General features: G+C 35.2%; 1 protein-coding gene across 1 annotated transcript in view; it reads right to left on the minus strand.

Moving 5' to 3' along the window:
* LOC100369469 (dynein beta chain, ciliary-like) overlaps window positions 1–22,155 on the minus strand; it is a 49,675-nt gene that overhangs the window by 18,163 nt on the left and 9,357 nt on the right. Inside the window, exons 12-31 of the mRNA XM_085499116.1 lie at window positions 21,865–22,036; window positions 20,822–21,049; window positions 20,201–20,443; window positions 19,809–20,014; window positions 19,350–19,516; window positions 18,558–18,708; window positions 17,751–17,907; window positions 16,787–16,891; window positions 16,047–16,221; window positions 15,416–15,482; window positions 15,099–15,266; window positions 14,404–14,518; window positions 13,775–14,120; window positions 12,965–13,116; window positions 12,319–12,412; window positions 11,969–12,163; window positions 11,287–11,440; window positions 8,662–8,807; window positions 5,293–5,388; window positions 630–886 (exon numbers count right to left, since the gene is read on the minus strand). Of these exons, the coding sequence (XP_085355242.1) occupies window positions 630–886; window positions 5,293–5,388; window positions 8,662–8,807; window positions 11,287–11,440; window positions 11,969–12,163; window positions 12,319–12,412; window positions 12,965–13,116; window positions 13,775–14,120; window positions 14,404–14,518; window positions 15,099–15,266; window positions 15,416–15,482; window positions 16,047–16,221; window positions 16,787–16,891; window positions 17,751–17,907; window positions 18,558–18,708; window positions 19,350–19,516; window positions 19,809–20,014; window positions 20,201–20,443; window positions 20,822–21,049; window positions 21,865–22,036 (3,394 nt within the window). The remainder of the gene's footprint in view (window positions 1–629; window positions 887–5,292; window positions 5,389–8,661; window positions 8,808–11,286; window positions 11,441–11,968; window positions 12,164–12,318; window positions 12,413–12,964; window positions 13,117–13,774; window positions 14,121–14,403; window positions 14,519–15,098; window positions 15,267–15,415; window positions 15,483–16,046; window positions 16,222–16,786; window positions 16,892–17,750; window positions 17,908–18,557; window positions 18,709–19,349; window positions 19,517–19,808; window positions 20,015–20,200; window positions 20,444–20,821; window positions 21,050–21,864; window positions 22,037–22,155) is intronic.

A 22,155-nucleotide genomic window follows, 5' to 3' on the forward strand; every position in this document is an offset into this window, starting at 1 on the left:
TGCTGAAGGAATGATTTAGTGAAAATAAAATCCAGTGAGTATACCGGTACCTTTAATGAAATCACAAATAAAAGTTTTGCTCTGGGTGACACTTGAACTAATTACCCCTGGCGCCTCATTTGACCCTTCTAAATACCCCCCAAAAATTGTAGCTTGGTAACCTCTTAGTTTATACTAATTGGTGTGCGCTACAGCCAAAATTGTCATCTTTGTTTATATGAAACCCACATCTTGTGCATGTGTGTGGCGTAATGACTACCGCCCTTTAAGTTTCTCAAGAACTGAGAAAACTGTGTATTTCTTGTGCCAGGTGGCATTTCTGGAAAATGAAATCACTGCTGTCATCTTCTGGCGTTTTTTTTGAGCTTATTGCAAGTGCATGCAATGAACAAGACTCAAACCAAATACTTTTATTTATACAGCTGAGTAAACAGTCAGCTCAAGGAAAATGAATGCACAATCTCCCTGAAATGATGCAAACACACAAACCACTGCACACATGGTCTAAAAAAAAATTTAGGTTTCATGAAATTTGTTCAAATTAGTAAAAGTCTGAAAAGAAACGAGACAGGATGTTAGGTTTTGACTTGGACATGTTTCACTGTTTAGTTAAATTACAAACAACTTACTGTTAGTGTGCTTCTATGCTGCTGTATTGCTTTCAGCACTTTCTTCCTCTCCATGTACAACTCGGGACGAACTCTGGCAAATGCTCTGGTTAGTAACTCATCTTGTATGGTCTCAGACGACGTGGTGTAACCAACCAGCGTGGAGGTGGACGAGACCTCAGGATTGAACACAGCATTGCCATTCTGGGTGCTCATGAACAGACGGAACCCGTCGTGGCAGAGCAAACGACGACTGGAATAGCGGATCATTCTAGGCTCTGCAGAAGAAGTGTGACAATTGGAGAAATTGTTGAGATTTTAATTTGTTTGGTAAATGCAGACTCAAACTATAAATGTTTCATAAACAAATAAAAGCGAGCTTGCATAATATTTGTAATTATTTGGTGAATGACTCAGAGCTACAACAATTCAACTTTTCATGACTTAATTGACTTTGTGAACTATGCTACCATGCACGGCTGTCTGTGAGGTGAAGGCAGAACTATGCTACCATGAAAGACTGTCTGTGAAGTGATATCAGAACTATGCTACCATGAAAGACTGTCTGTGAGGTGATATCAGAACTATGCTACTACACATAGCTGTCGTTGAGGTGATATCAAAACTACGCTACGATGCGTGGCTATCTGTGAGGTGATATCAAAACTACGCTACGATGCGTGGCTATCTGTGAGGTGATATCAAAACTACGCTACTACACATGGCTGTCTGTGAGCTGATAGCGAAACTATGCTACTACACATGGCTGTCGTTGAGGTGATATCAAAACTACGCTACGATGCGTGGCTGTCTGTGAGGTGATATCAGAACTATGCTACGATGCGTGGCTGTCTGTGAGGTGATAGCGGAACTATACTACCGTACATGGCTGTCTGTGAGGTGATATCAGAACTATGCTACGATGCGTGGCTGTCTGTGAGGTGATAGCAAAACTATGCTACTACACATGGCTATTTGTGAGGTGATATCAGAACTACGCTACCATGCGTGGCTGTCTGTGAGGTGATATCAAAACTACGCTACTACACATGGCTGACTGTGAGGTAATATCAGAACTACACTACCATGCGTGGCTGTCTGTGAGGTGATGGCAAAAATACTCTACCATGCGTGGCTGTCTGTGAAGTGATGGCAGAACTACACTACACACTGTATCATGCGTAGCTGTCTGTGAGGTGATATCAAACTACGCTACGATGCGTGGCTGTCTGTGAGGTGATTGCAGAACTACACTACCATGCGTGGCTGTCTGTGAGGTGATATCAGACTACGCTACGATGCGTGGCTGTCTGTGAAGTGATGGCAGAACTACACTACCATGCGTGGCTGTCTGTGAGGTGATATCAGACTATGCTACGATGCGTGGCTGTCTGTGAAGTGATGGCAGAAATACGCTATGATGCGTGGCTGTCTGTGAATTGATGACAGAAATACGCTACGATGCATGGCTGTCTGTGAGGTGATGGCAGAGCTACGATACCATGTGTGGCTATGTGCTGTATTTGTACAAGAGTTAATAACAGGAGGAATTGTACATCTCTCATGTTGAAATCTGATATCATTAAAACACAGTCACACAAAAAACATTTTTATGTTTACTAATATACATCTGAATATACCAACAGTGAAAGATGGGCAATGACATTATCTGCCTTTAAATATACATCAATGTGTTACCAGCATTCCTTGCAATTTTTCTAAATCAAAATCATCATTCATGCAGCATTGCAAGAATTTTTAGACATTTGATTTTCAGTAACATAGTGGTTACTGAGAGGGTTTCCACAAAGCATTCACAGCATAGTGGAAGTTGTATCGATCAATGTGAAGTGGAATGAAGTGGAATTGAGTGGGGTGGAGCAGAATGATGGCGTATTGTCTGGATGCATACTCCGCAGTATAGTAACCTCATATTTTTTTTTAGTTCAGTCAGTGTCTGAAGCCAAACAGGGAAAACTGGGCGTATCGTCAAAAACAACAATTCCTAATACTGGAAGTAAGGTAGGATGAAGATACCCCCAGATGATATAGACAAATTTGGGTGAGCTTTAGCTTACAGAGATATAGTGACAGATTCAAAATATTTAATTTGATTGACTTAATTATTCAGCATAATTTTCCTTTAATAGGGGGTTATTATAAAGCCATGGATGCAGGGGTATTGTATGAGTATTTGGTTGCTATGGTAAAACTCTGAACACCGCCATGGATCATCATATGGAAGTCATGAGTGAATTGACAAATCCAGCAAATAAAATAATGATAATATTAAAACAGACTAACTAAAGGACAAATATGAAGTTACTGTGAGTGAGTGCATATATCATGCATTCTATCTTATAACATTCACATTTGCAACCATAGTAAAAAAGATCAGTCCTTTAAGTACACTCACAACCAATTGATAAAAGTATACTTAAAGCCTCCTCTATCTGTTTCTCTATTTCGCTCTATTTTCTGTAGCAAAACGGAGGAGGCAGCTGGGTTAAGTTAATGTTTACTTTAAATTTATTTCCAGTCTATTTTGGTAATTAGAGCATCCATAGCGATGTTAAAAGTGGGTAGTGTAACCCCCAAATACATCATACAATCCAGGGATATCATAGATTGTTTAACACATATCACTGTCACCGATATATTACCCCTTGTACACCCCTGTTATTAACTCGTATTCATTATAAGTGTTTGCAATACACAGACTTTACACTAAAGCTTGTATTACCTTCTGAAATGCAAATTACAATTAATTAGTAATGATACAACTACATGTATATAGTAAGCAGCGAGTAATATTACAAATTAAGACATTACATAAGAGTGTAAGAATGTAAACAAATGTATCATATTAACATGACCATTTATACATTCAATTTACTACATAACATTAAATATATACAAGTACAATATAAGATATCGATACAGTATTATTGCTGTTACCAAATAGACTTGTTTCTCAAACTCGTTGCAGTGATAATACTTTTGTTCGTACTTTTCTCACAATTGATTTTAGTGATCCCTAACGAAAAACAATTGCATGGGAATATTAGATCAGAAAGAATAAAATACAGGTATGCCATATTTGCTCTATTACAAGCATGTGTGCTTAAGTAAAAATCCTGTTTAGAATTTTAGTAAATTATGGTGTAATTCAATATGTCACCACAGTATGATTGACTCAAATGAAAAACAACTTCTAAGAGAGCAAATATTGTTTTGTTTTCATGCTTTCATTTGGTCTAACAGAAGAATAAACACATCAGTTAGATGATATTGAGAAACAAGTCTATTTTTCTGCTTAGATTGTCTCTATCAGAGAGTACAAGTCAAAATGTTCTACCACCTAGGAAAAGTTATGAATGAAAGAATAAATGTACTAGATACATTGTTAGTAATTTTACTTAGTTCAATTATATGGCCATGAGATATGTTTTGTTTTTTAAATTGTTTTAATTGATGTACGAGTAAACCCAAGTTGATATTAGCAGTACCAATTAAATATATATATATGGTCAACATTTCAGAAAGACCATACATAATAAGTAAACAATTTGAATGTTAATTTCTGTTTGAGAAACAATTTAATTATGTTCTCATTCCGTACTAGTAAAAATTTACATTGTGTTCAAAAAACACAGCTCATGGGTCTTGGAACATTTTCTGATTGGCAGAAAAATGTATAAATATTTAAATTTATTTTCTAACCTAATTTCAAAGAAATGAACAAGTTTTATGCTACAATGATAATGAACAATTGAATAACGTGATAATGATAATGATGATTATAATAGAAGTGATATTGATAACAATAACAATGACAATGGTGTGGGATTGCTTTATATTAAAGAACAAAACACAACAAAAATAATAGTAGTCCCATCACCGGATCACCATTATACTGTTAAAGCCAACATGCAAGATATGATAAAAAGGAGTAGTAATACAGTTTATAGTTAGTTACTTATTGGTCCGCACTGATAAAAGAGTTTACCAATAAAGTATAGTAGAAGGTGTTTCCTTAGTATTCTTTCATTATGCAACAGTTTGAGTTTCACTAAAAAGGGTAGGTAGGTATCAGAAATATTTACACAATCATTTTTGTTCTCTGCCTAAATTTAAAATTAAATTCAGTTTCACCCTTTTCAATTCTTCAAACTAGATTTTCAAATCCATTTTTACTCACATACATGAGTAATCATTATAACTTTGGAAACATTTAGTGTGGATGTTCATAACTGCCAAAATTAAATCAGGTTTGTGATTCACAAACAGCCTAAATGCTGATTTGTGGATTTCTTATCATGTACTCGTGTAGGTGATCACATCACTTTATAATTAGAATCTGTGCTAAATTACAATAAAATAAAACTTTTTATTTCACATCCAAGTCAAAGTAACAATTTTATTTATTTGAATGCAATCTTTAAAAACATTTAAAAATAGATTTATTAGATGTTATTGCTGTTTGTAACATATTCACAGAAAGTGAAGATAAATCTGAAAGTATTGTCTAGACGGTCAAAGAAATTGCAATTGGAAAGTTCGTAGCAAGCACTGCACAGGTTTGGATCTAAGATCTTGCGTTAATTATTAATAAAGAAATAAATAATATGCAATGTGAGAAGTAGACGAGTTGGGATAACTAATCAGAGTACATCAGGAATACCTTCATCTTTTCTTTTCTGTTCTTTAGTCTCAGAACGGAACTGCATAATAGAGTTGATTAAGCCGTCCACATAGTTGTCAAAACCAGATACGATAGCTATATGCATGCAGTAACACAAACACACACCACCAACCACATGCAGTTTGTTACAACAAAAAGAAATATTTAAAAAAGAAAAGAAAAAAAAAACACTCTTTAAGCATGCAAAAACAGTTGTTAGTGTCACTATTGGATGTGGTTAGGCACACTTAATATGTAATATTGAGTTTATGTGTGTATAGAATAGAATAGAATAGAATAGAATAGAATAGAATAGAATAGAATAGAATAGAATAGAATAGAATAGAATAAAATAGAATAAAATAGAATAAAATAAAATAAATATAAAATAAAATAAAATAAAATAAAATAAAATAAAATAAAATAAAATAAAATAAAATAAAATAAAATAAAATAAAATAAAATAAAATAAAATAAAATAAAATAAAATAGAATAGAATAGAATAGTATTTAAGAGAATAGAATTTAAGAAAATAGAAAGTAGAATAGGTTAGAACAACATAAATGAATAGATATAAACAAATTGAATCTAATTGAACAGAATAAAATAGCAAGTTTAGAAAAGAAAAGTGGCAATGTAGAAAACATACTGGCCACAAGAGGCTAGAGCAGAGTTGAATAAGGTGTGATGGGTGTATGGTAGGGTAGTGTATAGTGTATGGTAGGCTAGTGTATAGTGTATGGTGTATGGTAGGGTAGTGTATAGTGTATGGTAGGGTAGTGTACAGTGTATGGTAAGGTAGTGTACAGTGTATGGTAGGGTAGTGTATAGTGTATGGTAGGGTAGTGTATAGTGTATGGTAGGGTAGTGAACAGTGTATGGTAAGGTAGTGTACAGTGTATGGTAGGGTAGTGTATAGTGTATGGTAGGGTAGTGTATAGTGTATGGTAGGGTAGTGTATAGTGTATGGTAGGGTAGTGTACAGTGTGTGGTAGGGTAGTGTATAGTGTATGGTAGGGTAGTGTATATTGTATGGTAGGGTAGTGTACAGTGTATGGTAGGGTAGTGTATAGTGAATGGTAGGATAGTGTATAGTGTACGGTAGGGTAGTGTACAGTGTATGGTAGGGTAGTGTATAGTGTATGGTAGGGTAGTGTATAGTGTATGGTAGGGTAGTGTATAGTGTATGGTAGGGTAGTGTATAGTGTATGGTAGGGTAGTGTATAGTGTATGGTAGGGTAGTGTATAGTGTATGGTAGGGTAGTGTATAGTGTATGGTAGGGTAGTGTATATTGTATGGTAGGGTAGTGTACAGTGTATGGTAGGGTAGTGTACAGTATATGGTAGGGTAGTGTATAGTGTATGGTAGGGTAGTGTATAGTGTATGGTAGGGTAGTGTATAGTGTATGGTAGGGTAGTGTATAGTGTATGGTAGGGTAGTGTATAGTGTATGGTAGGGTGGTGTACAGTGTATGGTAGGGTAGTGTATAGTGTATGGTAGGGTAGTGTATAGTGTATGGTAGGGTAGTGTATAGTGTATGGTAGGGTAGTGTATAGTGTATGGTAGGGTAGTGTATAGTGTATGGTAGAGTAGTGTATAGTGTATGGTAGGGTAGTGTATAGTGTATGGTAGAGTAGTGTATGGTAGGGTTGTGTATAGTGTATGGTAGGGTAGTGTATAGTGTATGATAGAGTAGTGTATGGTAGGGTAGTGTATAGTGTATGGTAGGGTAGTGTATAGTGTATGGTAGGGTAGTGTATAGTGTATGGTAGAGTAGTGTATAGTGTATGGTGTATGGTAGGGTAGTGTATAGTGTATGGTAGGGTAGTGTATGGTAGGGTAGTGTATAGTGTATGGTAGGGTAGTGTATAGTGTATGGTAGGGCAGTGTATAGTGTATGGTAGGGTAGTGTATGGTAGGGTGTAGAGTAGGATATGGTTAGCTCGGGCAGGGTAGAATAAAGTGTGATAGGGTGTATGGTAGGGCAGTGTATAGTGTATGGTAGGGTAGTGTATAGTGTATGGTAGGGTAGTGTATAGTGTATGGTAGGGTGTGTATATTGTATGGTAGGGTAGTGTACAGTGTATGGTAGGGTAGTGTATGGTAGGGCAGTGTATAGTGTATGGTAGGGTGTAGAGTAGGATATAATAAGATAAAATAGGAGGTACAACATGGTAGGGAAGGGTAGAGCTGGAACATAATAGGGAGCAGATCAGGGTAAATCAGGAACAGAATACTGAAAGAAGAAAATTGTTACAGGTGAAGTTGTAATAACACAGTGACAACAATTATTGAAACACATAATAGAAGTGCAGTGTTTGTATTTGCATCTGTGTTATATGAATGGCACATTATTCAGACACATATACATACATTGCACTTCCAAACATTTCTAAATATGAATTATACACAAAACAATAACACTGGCATTATTAGGAATATTCTGAGTCAAAGTGTCTGTCAAATTATTGCCAAATAACTTATAAACAAGTTGATATGCAGTCATTTCACAGGCACTTTAAATCACATTACAAGAAATAATATTTCAATGCAAGAGAAAATCATGTGCAAGTTTTCAATACTTTGAAATAAAGTTAAAGTATGTAGACCACTGGGAATTTACCATGACGGTATTCTATTGTATGATAATAATGATACAAACCACTCAGTTGCAGAAGAGATAAGTTTACACAACTTCCACAACAATTGAGAATTAGATTCGTCTTCCGAAGAAAACAAGTTTGAATTAAACTGATACTTGGGACATGCATATGCTGGAAGGTGAGTGAATGCACAGTATAGAACATAAGGTCACATGGCTCCCTGATTTTCAGACATTGTTTGAATGGAGATTAAAAATCAGGCAGATGATTTTCTCTTCCATGAGTTAAGTGGCAGTTTTATTTCTGATGCTGATTTATTTTTGGTGCGATTAGAATGACACCCGAAGTGTTACTCTGTGATAAACTGTATTAAAAAGTCAATGGTATTTGGTTCAAAGGTTAAATTGGAATAATGTGCAAGATGTACACCCAAATAGAAATCCCTTATATCTATTAGTGTAGGGTATGTTGCAGGTTGCTTTAAGCTGTGATAAATCTGCATGGGAAAGGGGGTAACCCAGAAACCATGTGGTTGGTGATATTGGCATGGATGTGTAGAAATCACCTTTTATGACCAAGCATGAGGACACCGATTTTAAACTGATAGTGAGTTGAGATCTGTGAAATGGGGCAAATATAATTGCTTGATGTGTTTGATTGTGATTACACCTTCTGTGCATACTGTGACCTGCTAGAAAGTAAAATACGAGTGATTAATCGTGAGCGGTGCGATTTCACCGTGTTAACATTTAGGATCACAGTACCTTCTTTTTCTTTCTCGTTTGCAGTGTTCCTGTGATGTATCAGCGGCGAGACCATACTATCAATGTGTGGCTCACAGTTCATCAGTAACACAGGGTGTCCACTAAGAATGGATTTCTCTATCTGCAGTATAATCGACGGATCAAACCTGAAAATCACAGGAGATTGGTTAAACAATTGTATACTTGATGTGTAACAGAGTACAGGGCTTGTAATTCTCAAAGACCACCAGAAAAATTATCTGATATTTCCTTAATAATTTTAAATATTCAAAGCTAATTTTTGCCTGAAAATCAAGTGCTTTTATAGTAGCAAGCGCTGTTCAAGTAGCCTGTCAAGTGAGGTCATTAGATAACATGTATATAATATGGGAGAGTATGGAAGAAGTCTAAATGTCAATGAGAGTTCTGATGGCAGGTGGTGCTATTTTGTTTGTTTAACTGTTGTTTCACAAATTATGCAAAGTGTGACAGCTCATTTATTTCAAAATATCTTCATAAATACCTTTCTTAATAAAGTAATCATTTTCTGACTCTAAATATTTGTTTCAAGTCATTTTGCACAATAGGGACACAAGAGTCATGCATGGTCCCCCATCTTAAATCCCACTCCACCCAACTTAAGCATGAACTAATAACTCTTGACGACGTCCACAGTTCATGTGCTCTGATGTACTCTGGTTATGTCAGTTCTATAGTAATTTATTAAACTGGTCAGACACCCTTGCACACCAGGCATTGCCTGCTACATATGCCCTCTTCAATTATGTATGTGTGCTGTCATTTACCATATGAATGGAGGGATATTAATTAATAGTTCATAATCGATAAATATCAATTTTTCTAATGTGCCAAATTCTGGGTCCTAGGTAATAATACATTACTGCTAACATGCATAATAGTGTGCCATGGAAATTGCTGATGATGCCAATATAAGACATTCAATGGGTTATTTTTCTCAATAGTCACAGCATGGCTGCCCGCCCATGTTTAAAATGCTGAATGTGCAATGAATCCATCACTGACATGCATGGTGCAGAAATACACTGGAGTGTTAGTGGCAATGAAAATGAATGCTGTGTTGAAATGAAATATAAACACAAATTAACTTCAAACAATGCAAAAACAGCAATTAAAAGCAGAAATTTCACAATAACAAAAATTAGCTCAACAACAACCAAACATATTTTATCACCATGTAACCAAATGAAGAAATTTATTCAAAAAGTCAGTAATAATAAAAACAGTTTAAAAAAAAAATATTTTTAGTGATTTTGATGATTCTAACCAATGAAAAACCAACATTTTTGTCGCCAACATTGTGCACATTTGTGATAACCTAATTTCACATTGACTGCAAATTTAGAACAAAACTGCTGAAGTAGTATGGGAAAAAATATGCAAGTTTCAGGGCTTGAATATTGTAGAAGTATCAATCACCTTGATGCTCCTAAAAAAATACAGATTTTTCCCCAAACTATCTCTGTATGCCAAAAGCAATTTTATCAAATTTTGCTTTGAAAATAGACGGCCTCTCAACTCCGAAGTTTAAGCCCTGACTGTTTATTTTGTGAAAAGTGACGAAATTGGTGTTTTAAGGGTTTACAAATGCACACATGAATGGCAACACCTTGGTACACAAAACAATAAACAAAACTGCATGCAATGAATACACAGTAAAACACACACTTATAGTACATACCATCTAGGGGATGCATTGAAAAAAAAAATGGAGAAAAACATTTATAATTTATAAATAATATAGATATGAACAGTCATTATTGTACAGAAAAACAAAACTGTGTGGTTCCAATAACAGAGCAGAGTTATGTTGGTCATTTTATTTATTTTTTCTCCTGGGATTTGTGCGCATACAATTTACTTTGCGCAGAAGTGACTGCTTTATATTCACCATTTAGATTTTGAATGAATCATGAATGTAGTCTGTAACTCATTATTTTCATAAAATATTGGGGTGACACTACAGCACTTATCCCACAATGGTTTGTGGTCATGTGTTAAAAGTCATTTCGGGTTTTGTTATTGGAACCACTCAATCATGGGTGTATATGTGCATGTCTTGGACAAACTGACGAAGAACTCTGAATAAAGTGCATTGTGAATAATAATTCCTTACAGCAATTTCCCAAAACTCAAGAAAAGAATGGTAAGAACATGCAGAGCAAATTGTGATATATGTGATGTTCACTCTTCAAAATGCATAATTTGAACAATTAAAAAAATCAGCCAATCACCGCATACAGGCTTCAATGGACAACAAAATGGCCTCGAAGTTTTTAAATCCATCTTTTTCCCGTCTGCACAAATATCAGTTCAAAATGAACCGTGCAAATGCTATTTTTAGGGTTATATGGAAGAAAAAAAATGCAAGCAAATATAAAAGGCATCAGCATATAATTTTTTTCAAAAAACCTTGGACCAGAAACAGATCGTTTTTTTTATTCTTTTCAATAAATCACTGAGTAAGTAAAACAAACAATAGCTTCATCTACGTTACACCTTATATGCATGCATGTCATGTAAGTGGTGGTCCGAGAATATCCAGCAATTTGTGGGTAAGTATTCTTACAATAAATCATGTAATGAGAGGTGTTAGCATTGACTTACCTGGTTTGCATATCAACACTGACAAGTTTTGTTTTCTTGGGTACTGATCTTCTCAGCCATTTAACACCTTGCATGTATGGATCTATAATCAGTGGTGGTCTCTGCCATGAAGTGTGCAAAATAGCTGCATTCTCAATATCACGTGGACTTACACCTATAGAGAGAACAATGTCAATCTCTCTGATGCTGACGACACTAACCAATATACCACACACCAGGTGTATGATTTACAGAATGGCTTTTGCCTAACATGATTCACAGATTTCTGAATTTATTGGATTTCCATCACCAAACTATCCCATTCGTGTCACACACTTAATGTCTAACATTGCTCTCTTTCAAAAAGCCCAAAATGATTTCTCTGCGATAAAATACTTTACAATCCATATTTTTTTGCTTTCACTGATATGACATGCTTTGTATAGGCCCTCACACTTGCATATGTTTTGCAAGCATGCACAGTACAGAGTTGGTCATTCACATACAAAAATAAAATAACAACCTTGTTTGCTGCTGTTGTTTTAAATATACATTTATCTGCCCATGTTAATAATACTGGTGACATTGTCAAAGCAAATCGTGAGATGATCAGTGAGTGATATTTGTTGTCAGAAATTCTGATGCGAGTTTACATAAATGTACATGACATCACACAGTGTGAATGCTTATAGTAGATACCTACCTTTTGTAATCCATTCTTGTAGTAATTTATCCCCAATAATTATCTTGACCAGTGCCTTGGTGTACTGCATATACTCCTGTGGTGTTATGTTAGGAAGGGTATCCGCTGTATACGCATATCGACTCTCACTTAATTCACTGCCAGCCACCTCCATCGGACCAAACTCTCCATGTTCCTCACCAAGACCAGCATTACCTATTATCACAAGTGATATTTGCCAGTGTTTATTTTAGATTGTTGAATATCTTACAGATCTCAGTATGAGTTTTATCAGCCCATATATACATTTAATATCTCGATAATATGTCACATATTTTTTATTCAATAAGTTAATTAGATTAAACATGCACCTTGGTCATTCAATCCAGCATCTTCTTCTTTTTCTACAGGTGGTTTTTCCTTGTTCTCGGCTCCGGTCTCTTCAGCTGCATTGGCCACATCCTTCTGAAAAACACATCGTAAGACAAATAAATAAGAATGTAATGTTTGATACTTTCTCAGAACTCAGAATGAAAGAGGAACTACATATTTTCATTATAGGTTTCAGATTTAAATACAAAAAGAAATTTGATCAACATAGCATAGTCTGTACATGCCCATTGAGAATCTAGATAAAATGGATGGATACAAACTAATGATGCACAATCTTAGTCTTCTATGGCAATAGTGAGTATAAAAGTCTTTAAACAAAGAAATAATATATCTAAACTTTTTGAGTGAAAAATACAGGCTAAAATTTAGGAGTGAACAAAACATCGACAAGGACAATAAAGTCATTATAACAACAACAAAGACAGAGATTTTCCCCTTGTATACCTTGACTATATCTACGATCTATGGTTAAACATCCAGTAGCAGAGTGTCAGGCTGTTAATTCTAGTCATCAATGTACATCTCTTCAAACAATGATACCTCTATAAAAGTCACTATCAGGCAACTCGTCTCTCTATTCCACCACATGATGTTGTGCACTTTGTAATGCTGAAAACAATTTACCTTTTCTGTTTCAAGTTCTGGTTCCTCCTCCATCTCATCTTCAATACCACTTTCTGGTCCTTCATCTTCTTCTTCAATCACCATAAAGCTTGGTTCTAGAGTACTAGTACCGTAGGATCCGCCCCCATCTATGGCCCAGTCAACAATACGACCTGAAAATACAACACATAAATGGATCTAATACTTGATTTTCTGCCTGCAAACACAATCATTCATGGTTGAAGTATTTTACAAAACACAAAACGATAGGTCATCAACATGCACTATTGAAAGGCATTCCCTGATTGGCTTAAACACTTAAGTGTTATAGTTGAGTGGCCAATTAGAGATAAGCTTAAGTCACTTTCTCTACTCGACAAAATTATTAGTGCTTTAAATTTCTCCCTACAACAGAGGGTACAAAACAAGAATTCTGCATTTCACTATAGGTAAAAAGTCCAAGACACTAATGTCTGCAATTTTTTATATTCATATCATTCATTCATTTGCTTCAATGACAAAAATAAAAATTTCATTTGTAGAGGAGACTTGAAAATTACACCAATTTGTTTCACAAATTCTCATCAACAAATTGATATGTATGACTTTGGATTCTCCCCAATGAAATGGTAAGATCTCACCAACAAATTAGAAAATTTGAATTTTTTACTTTTGATTGTCTGTATAAATAGTATCTAGTCAGTTTCTCACTCTGGTCATGTATTCTTTACCAACAGTGTTCTAAAAATCATAATGAGTAGGGTATAGCAAGTCACCAAGAATACACTGTAATAATATAAGGCAGTTTAACATCTTGAATTCATTTCCTACCTCTCATTGGATCAATGGAATCGATAATAAGCGGCACACCACGTTCTCGCAAACACATGGGCCAATGAACCGTTAGCATAGCACGTCGGAAGTTGTGATCATATGGGCCAAGATATGTAGCAAAAGCAGCAGCCATAGCAGCACTGCCAGGAATAGCCATTTTACGACGTGGCAATGATTCAGATATCTGTAAACAATGTTCGTGTTCCATCGCAAGAATCTGTCGGAACCGGGCAGCAGTCTCTAACTGTTGGTCCATTTTTCGCGTCTTTTCATCTTGGTCGTTTTTATCCACGGTGGCCTCTTCAAAACCTTTAGCTAAGTCAGAAAGACGATCTTCTAATGCCTACAAGATGACATATTCCACATGTTGTAAAATTTACTGTTTCATAGAATCATGCACTGTTTGTTTCTTAGAACTACACATCCAACCAAAAATATAGATTTATTTTCACTTTTTAGACATTACACTCAAAAATACATAGCAGAGTATTAGTATCCAACCATAGCTATAATGTGAACTGTACAGTCACAGAGATGAATCAACAACTATTTCAGTACTGTCAATGATCAGTTATTACAATCTGATTTTAGAAACTTCCATATTTCGACAGACGATTGCTACATACCTTTCTTTTACTGACCAGTGTTGATAATTTATGCTCCGCTTCCTCCACTGCAGCTGCGGTCTCTTCAACTTTAGCATGTAAAGGTTTGACTTTAGATAACATAAGACGGTGATATCTGTGAAAATATAAGTGCAATCACAGAATTGTAAAATATTCTGCAAGCGTGTCTAAGCAAGTGTGTTTTTTTCTGTTTGGGGTTTTTGTATTCCAAACAGATGTTCATTTTCTGATCCCTGGGTTGAATTTGGGGATTCCTTTTTGACTCAAGATCCCTACAAAAACAGTCCTGTTAAAAGGCACCTTAAAACTGCAGCAACCACTCAATTATAACTCTACCCCAAGATTTTATTTTTTTTGTATTTAGCATGATTGTAAATGTGCATTACCATTTCAGGAGCCCTCTAAAATGGATTGCCATGGCAACATTCTCATTGCGTGGGACTCACTGTCTACACATGACATTTCTGTCTTTTCATTATAAAATCAAGCCTAAATAAACTGATTTTCACTGATTTTTGATGAGTTGAATGTGAAATATAGGAAAAAACTTATATTCGCTGGATTTTATTTTCACGGAATCATCCCTTCAGAGAAAATAGCGAAAATAAATTCCAAGTGAAAATAAAATATTCTACAGTATTGAGATGATGCTATTAAACACTACATTGCATGAATGCCCATTATTAAACATGTACCTGACTACACCTCTGACCCAGCTACACAGAGAGGCAGCAGCATCATTGCCAGTCTTTCTCTTCATATTATCTGCTGCAAAAGACGTCTTCTTAAGGTAAGGCTCTACAAGATTCAATGTGGGCTCTGGTAACAGACTCTCATCAAAACCCATCAGCTCCTCCACAAACCTGATTAGAAAATAAATCAAAAATAAATAAATAGATCATTTCTCATATGTGTAGGTGCTCTAATAGAAGCAGCATCCCTTCTGTTGCATTGTACCATTTTAATGGAAGCCGTGATTTCTAATTCAGATTTTACAGTAATTGTTGCTTACCTATCAAGATTAGCCATCTGACGCTTGGCTCCTTTACTCCAAGTTAAATCAGCAGCAGGACTTTTCACTGTAAGATGACAACATAATTAATATGTACATATTCAGTAACATACAGAGATCAGCGAATCAGAGATTAGAAGCATGTATAAAATTGGGATAATCATCCAATGTTTTGCTGTTCTATGAAACTGCCTGACACCCTGTGAGTTTAAGTGAACAGTATCTGTTTAGGGAATAATATGTGCAGTGCTTTTTTTCAATTATAACACTTTGTAGTGTTGAAAAATCAAATATATGCATTTGAAAAATGAGAATGTCAGAGATGTGTTACACAAAGAATGCACACGATCAAACAAGATAAAAATGACCTGAATTCCTTCTCGCAAAGGATGCAATGTGAGTTTGTTGTTCAGATGATTGAATCTGGTTAATTATTAGATATAATTATGATTTATAAAAATATTGTTTTTTTTTATCTGAGGCCATGTATTCCACTGCAGCTGTGTTTATCTTTATACACATGCTGCATACAACCTACGGGATTCATATCAAATGGTTCCAACAACTGCTTTACTTTTAACAGATGTTCCTTCACTTCTATACTTGTTGAATAAGATGAATAATAACTTACAAATCATAATAATAGCTGCCATCAAATCCTCAATATCCACGTCAGGTTTCTGCATAGATCTCAAGTCAGATAACCCGTTCATGTCTATAGTCTCCACTATGTTCTTAGTGTCTTTGATGATACGAGATGCCTTGTATATCGCCCTCTGGTGGGCTTCCTCGTATTGCGGAAGAGCCTGTGTGAAGTCAACCCACACAAATTATAACCTTCTGACATGAAGCAAGTCATAACGCATGTTCCTACCCACATTTCATCCACATTTTATTAAGAGTCACAGTGACAATTTTAGTTGTATTGCAAACACTATCAAGTTATCAAGAGAATTATTAGGTATTTGGAAATGTGGTTTCTCTATAACAAATGATTTACACATTCAGGTAAACTTGACTTGACTTGACAAATTCTATCCATGCATTGTGAGTTTTACCACATTCTTGTCAGTTTTAATTTATTTGGATTTAATTTGTTTGTACTTGATGATCACGTTAAGTATGAGTAATCAGTACCCCCCCCCCCCCCCACAATTAAGTTGTAATATCTGGACTATCTTTGGAGTTATTTAAAATTTGGAATAGACAAATGAAAGAAACATTTTTCATATACATGCCAATGTAAATTTTAATAAATTAATTTTCACATTTTCAGTAAAATTTACTGCAGACAGAAAGAGCATTTATAATATATTGAAATCAATTAAATTGATATTATAAATAAGAAAACCAATAACCTCTATACTGTACCTTTTTCAGACTTTTAATTTTCTCTTCTTGGTTCTTGACAATTTTGACTTGTTGTTCAGCAATTGCAGTGTCCTGACCGATCTGTGATAATAACTTGATAGTGCCCTGTAGAGAAGAAACAACATAGTTTTACTGACAAGTAGATTTATACAGGAACACAGGTATTAGTAGAATGTGAGTTGAACCCATCTATATATCATTGAACCCATCTATATATCATTCAGAGCTCTGTATATTTCTTCACTCAACAGTGAAAATAGAATATATTTATTGTTAATACTAAATAATGCTACATTTTAATATCTTCCATATACTTAATTTATCAGGAAACTACAAAGCCACTACAATACAATCTGTTTATATCATAAGAGGATGTAGGTCACAAAAAACCATGGCTCGGGAAAACCTTCTTTTTTTTTTTACCAGAGAGAGACTGTAAACTACTTCAAATTTGCAAAAGACAAATTACCATGACTTTAGCGAGTCAGTGGATATCGTGAAATGTAATGAAGATTGACTTTAGTCCTACGACACACACAGTGTTAGATACTTTCGCAAATACATTTCACATTGAACATTTCTCACAAAAATTAAACAGTTTACAGTGTGTTATTGGCTTCATAGCCAGTAACTAAGTGTTTTATAATACACTATTTCCATATTCTGATACATTCAGCAGAGTACAGTTCAGTGGAGGGTAATTTGCATTTAATGCAGCACTGAAGTTTATCAACCAACTGCATAACATCCATGAGTATGTCTATGGATTGTCATGAATACTTGCAGAATGTGGTAATTCATCGTTGTTGATGTTGTCTAGGCATAGAATGGTTATGAATGGTTCGTGCACTGTTTCCCTAAACTGTCCAAAAAGAGACATCATTTGTGCAACAGATCAAACAATTTTACAATAACCCTAAGAGATGCACTGCCAATAAAAATCACAAATTCCTTGTTAACTTACATCCTTTCTCTCTTCCAGAACCACTTTCTCATGTTCCAGTTGTTTTTTGAGTCTGTCAGCCAAATCATTCTCTCTATTGATGTGATCCAGTGCGTGTGTGACAGTGTCATGTTCTTTTGTGATCATGTCATCTCGATCTTTACACACAGAGATAAACCTATTAAATAAATACACAAGAAATGGCATCAGTGATGTAATAATAAAAATCAGACTAGATCAATCACTGAATTGACCAGACAGAAACCATGCACAATAATTTTGTATGATGTGATCAGAATGAGAAACTAGAATGCTACATATGACAATGCATGGAACCAATTTTCATCTGGAATGGTTTTAAAAACAGACGCCTAACAAGTGTGGTTCTTATGTTTAAAATATACTGCAAATTGAAACTCCTATTATGGAGTAATTTCAACAGAAACTTGAAACCATCAACCATGAGTTTCAAAGCAACTAACATATTTATGCTGATTCTTCAACTTTAACTTTGTGTGATTCTTAGAAGTGATCAGAATATTTGATAAATAAAACAAAAAACATGTTGCCACAAATCAACTGCACATATTTTTCTGTTAATTGCATGTAACACATTAGTGTACAGTGTAAAGATGAAATACATCAATTGAAATCAATTCAAACTAACACCTCTGTAGAGTAATAAATTAGGTTTTTTTTAAGCATCTACAACAATATAAGACTGTTTCTTAAAACCGATGATTGATGCACCAAGTACAGTAGGCTTGCAGAAATTTGGATATGTCCATGTAACTAATGATCCCCATGTTTAGAAAATGTTCTTCCTACCTTTCTATAAATTTCTCGTAAGTAGTATTAGTAAGGTGGTTATAACTGCCAGCATCTCTCTCCCGGCCATCCAGATGGCGGATTGCTATGTGCATGGTTGCTAGTAGATGTGCTAAGTTCTCCTTTTGCACATAGTTCAACTGTGCAATTTCTGAGGAAAAAACAAAGTAATATGAATTCAACTAATTGGACACCAGAGAGCAGTATACATTTAAAAAAAACTGGAAATCTAATCTTTTTATTCCAAATCTCTGAACCAGTCTGCATAGATTTGCTGGAATAAAAGACCCTGGAACATTTCTGTAAACTCAACATTGGTCTCAGTCCCCGTGGTGTTCAGTTTGGACAGGTTTCACTGTAAGACCTCTATAAGCTGAACACCTTTATTAATTGAACAATGCTCTTAGCTCCCTTGGTGTTCAGTTTAGACAGGTTTCACTGTAAGACCTCTATAAACTGAACACCTTTGTTAACTGAGCAATGCTCTCAGCTCCCTTGGTGTTCAGTTTAGACAGGTTTCACTGTAAGACCTCTATAAACTGAACACCATTGTTAACTGAGCAATGCTCTCAGCTCCCTTGGTGTTCAGTTTAGACAGATTTCACTATAAGACCTCTATAAACTGAACACCCTTGTTAACTGAGCAATGCTCTCAGCTCCCTTGGTGTTCAGTTTAGAAAAGTTTTAACATATTTATGCCTAAATACACACACAAGTACTGTATGATGTATGTTGCCATTAATTGAAAAGGCATGGTGCTTCGTACAATGATAGTAAAAATTATCAACTCACCTTTGAGATGATAGAAGGCATGAGTGACAAGTTTTTCTTTTGACCAGTGAGGAAACCAGAGACATCGTAGATGACTGGTAACAGTCGGGTACTCTCGACACCGTCTCTGGAAAAAGGTGCCCCCGGTGGAAGAAGTCAACACCACACGGAAACTATTCTGAACAGTCCTGGAATGTAAGAAGACATTGATTAAGGTAAAAAACTAAACTTTCTTTTGCACTTTATATCAGTTTTTAATTTTGTTCATTCTTAATACTCAGAAAAACTGTAAAAGCAATGGTTTCTTCAGAAGCTTAATGTTTCAAATTTAAAAGTACCCGGTGCATGTGATAAATGTATAAATATACAATTTGATTTTAAATGGGTATCAATCCTCTCATATGACCAATAGCTTTTCAACTATCAAATCAGGTGACTTTAATTAACCAATCAGATAACCCCAAGTCACATGATACTCACTTGAGGAAATAATCCCATGCCACCTCCCTTGTGTAAGTCAATCCAGCCGCAGTGACCTCAGTGCGGATAGAATTTATGATTGTTGTTTGTTCCTCTGACGTAAACAGATGAGTTATTGCACCGTTCTCGATGAACTCGCCGATATGTACCAAGAAGTCCTCGTCCACCAGTTCATCTTCATTGAGTAACAGCATCACTTTATCCATCTATGTAAAACAATGTAACGATAAAGTTGAGAAAAAGTATTGCACAGTACATTCACATACATTACTGTGTATTCTTTTTTACTTGCATGAGAGAGAAGGGGCTAGAAAGCAGAATTTGGAGTTAAGATTGGGTTAAAATTAGTTTTTTTGAAATTTATAAAGTAAAACAAACAAACAAGGATTTACCTTCACAGCTGTTTTAGTATAAGCAGACACCAAGTCAGCTTTGAACTGGTCCATTTTGTATTCAAAACTAGAAGTAACAGGAGATGGGTTGATATTGAACACGCTGTATCCGCAGAGACTAGCTGCCAGTCTGGCCATGACGGAAGCCAGACCTGGACATCCTTCTGCTACCAATAATTCATGGCCGACTTTATGAGGTGAGCTGATGGTACGTGCTATACGACATACTCTTTGTAAAGTCTCCTGTAAATGGAAAACATATTTCACTTTATCACTATATACAGTATGGAACTGAATTCAATTAATCACTCAGATTCATACATAACGCATTCACCCAGTCTAACATTAGAGTTTGCAGCATACTCTCATTGCATATACTAATGCAACAAACTAGAAATCAAACATAGAAGCTCAGCCATGGAAATTTGATTGTTGTATTATTTATTTTTTCAAAGAAAGAGTTTACTTTAGATCTTAAATTCAGAGGTTGAAAAGCACAATACAAAATAAGAAGGCTACGAACACACAGTGCTGCTCAGATATGATAAATACAAGGATGCAAATCACATGTTGTGCAGTAGCTGGATTGCCTAATTAAGAATCAAATATTTGACAACTCACCCTGTACAATGCTAGTTTGATTCTAGGATGTGTTTTATTATACTCTTCGAGGGCATGCTCCACTAAGTATCTGAGTTTACTCTCCACCCAAACTGGTCTGTACTGGTCTGTCTTGTCATCTTCGGCGACTGAGTTACCAGTAGAAGGTCTGCCCGCCATCACAATACCACTGTCCTGCTCTACCAAGTTACTGAACAGAGGTTGGCTTGGGTTCACAACCACTTGCAGCTGGCAATAGATAAGACATTATTATCAGAAAATGAATTGTGCTCCCAAAACAGATAATCTTCATAACTTATTTTGAGATATTCTATTTTGAGATATTCTATTTTCACTGCCTGGCAACTACAACCAGCAAAAACAATGATCAAAAACTCCCAAAAAAATGCACTTTAATAGTGCTAGTCCTGAACAGTATATAACCCCTACAACATATGCAACATGTATAAATTGGGTTGTTCAGGATTGTCTCAAAGTTGAGTTTTCTTGACTTTAGCCCATACAAATACACGGTATACAGTGGTGTGTTGCTTAGCAACGTGGAACATCCTGTGATGTAGCTCCACCCTCAAAAATACTGTTGATTTCTTCAAGGTAGAAATTAGATTTTACTGTCTTGTCATAAAATATGTATAAACCAAAGAAATTCCGAGTGAAAATTAAGAATCTTTTATAGTATGACAAACGTCTGAATTACATTCTAAAATACAAATAAGAATCATGTTAGCTCATAATGCTGACTGTTTTTAAGAAGAAGCCGAAAATGTAAAGTTGACACCGCAGGCCAACAATTAGTAATTATATGAGTAGTTACGTCAACAGTCGAACTAGAAACATGTACCAACTTTAATGGTTTTAACTAAAGCCTATGAAACAATAATTTGTTCTAATATATTTTCCTGAATTTTCTTCATTAGTGGAATAAGCAATATTTAAATGCAGAATAATTAATGATTTTGTAGAATTTATATTTATTTGGGGATTGCTAAATAAGATGCATTAGGTATTCTACAAATTTTGATGAGAAAATATTTTAAACTTACCATTTCCTCACTAGTGAATAGTTTTCTTGCTGCAGTGACAAATGCTAACTGGTACCGATCATAGTCTACCGAGTTCTGACATCTCTCACCGTAGACAAATTGACATTCATGTCGCCATAGCAACATCAGATCTTCTTTGTCACATCTTGGTATCAAAGATGAACACAAGTTTCTGAAGAAAAAAGAAATTTCAAGAACATCTAATACTGAGGTGACATTTTAAGGATCAATTGTAAGGGGTATCAAGTATCCATTATCAAATGTTGATAATATTTAAAGATGCAATATTGA

This window comes from Saccoglossus kowalevskii, chromosome 5, assembly GCF_978046115.1.
Source record: "Saccoglossus kowalevskii chromosome 5, keSacKowa6.1, whole genome shotgun sequence".
Classification (NCBI taxonomy): domain Eukaryota; kingdom Metazoa; phylum Hemichordata; class Enteropneusta; family Harrimaniidae; genus Saccoglossus; species Saccoglossus kowalevskii.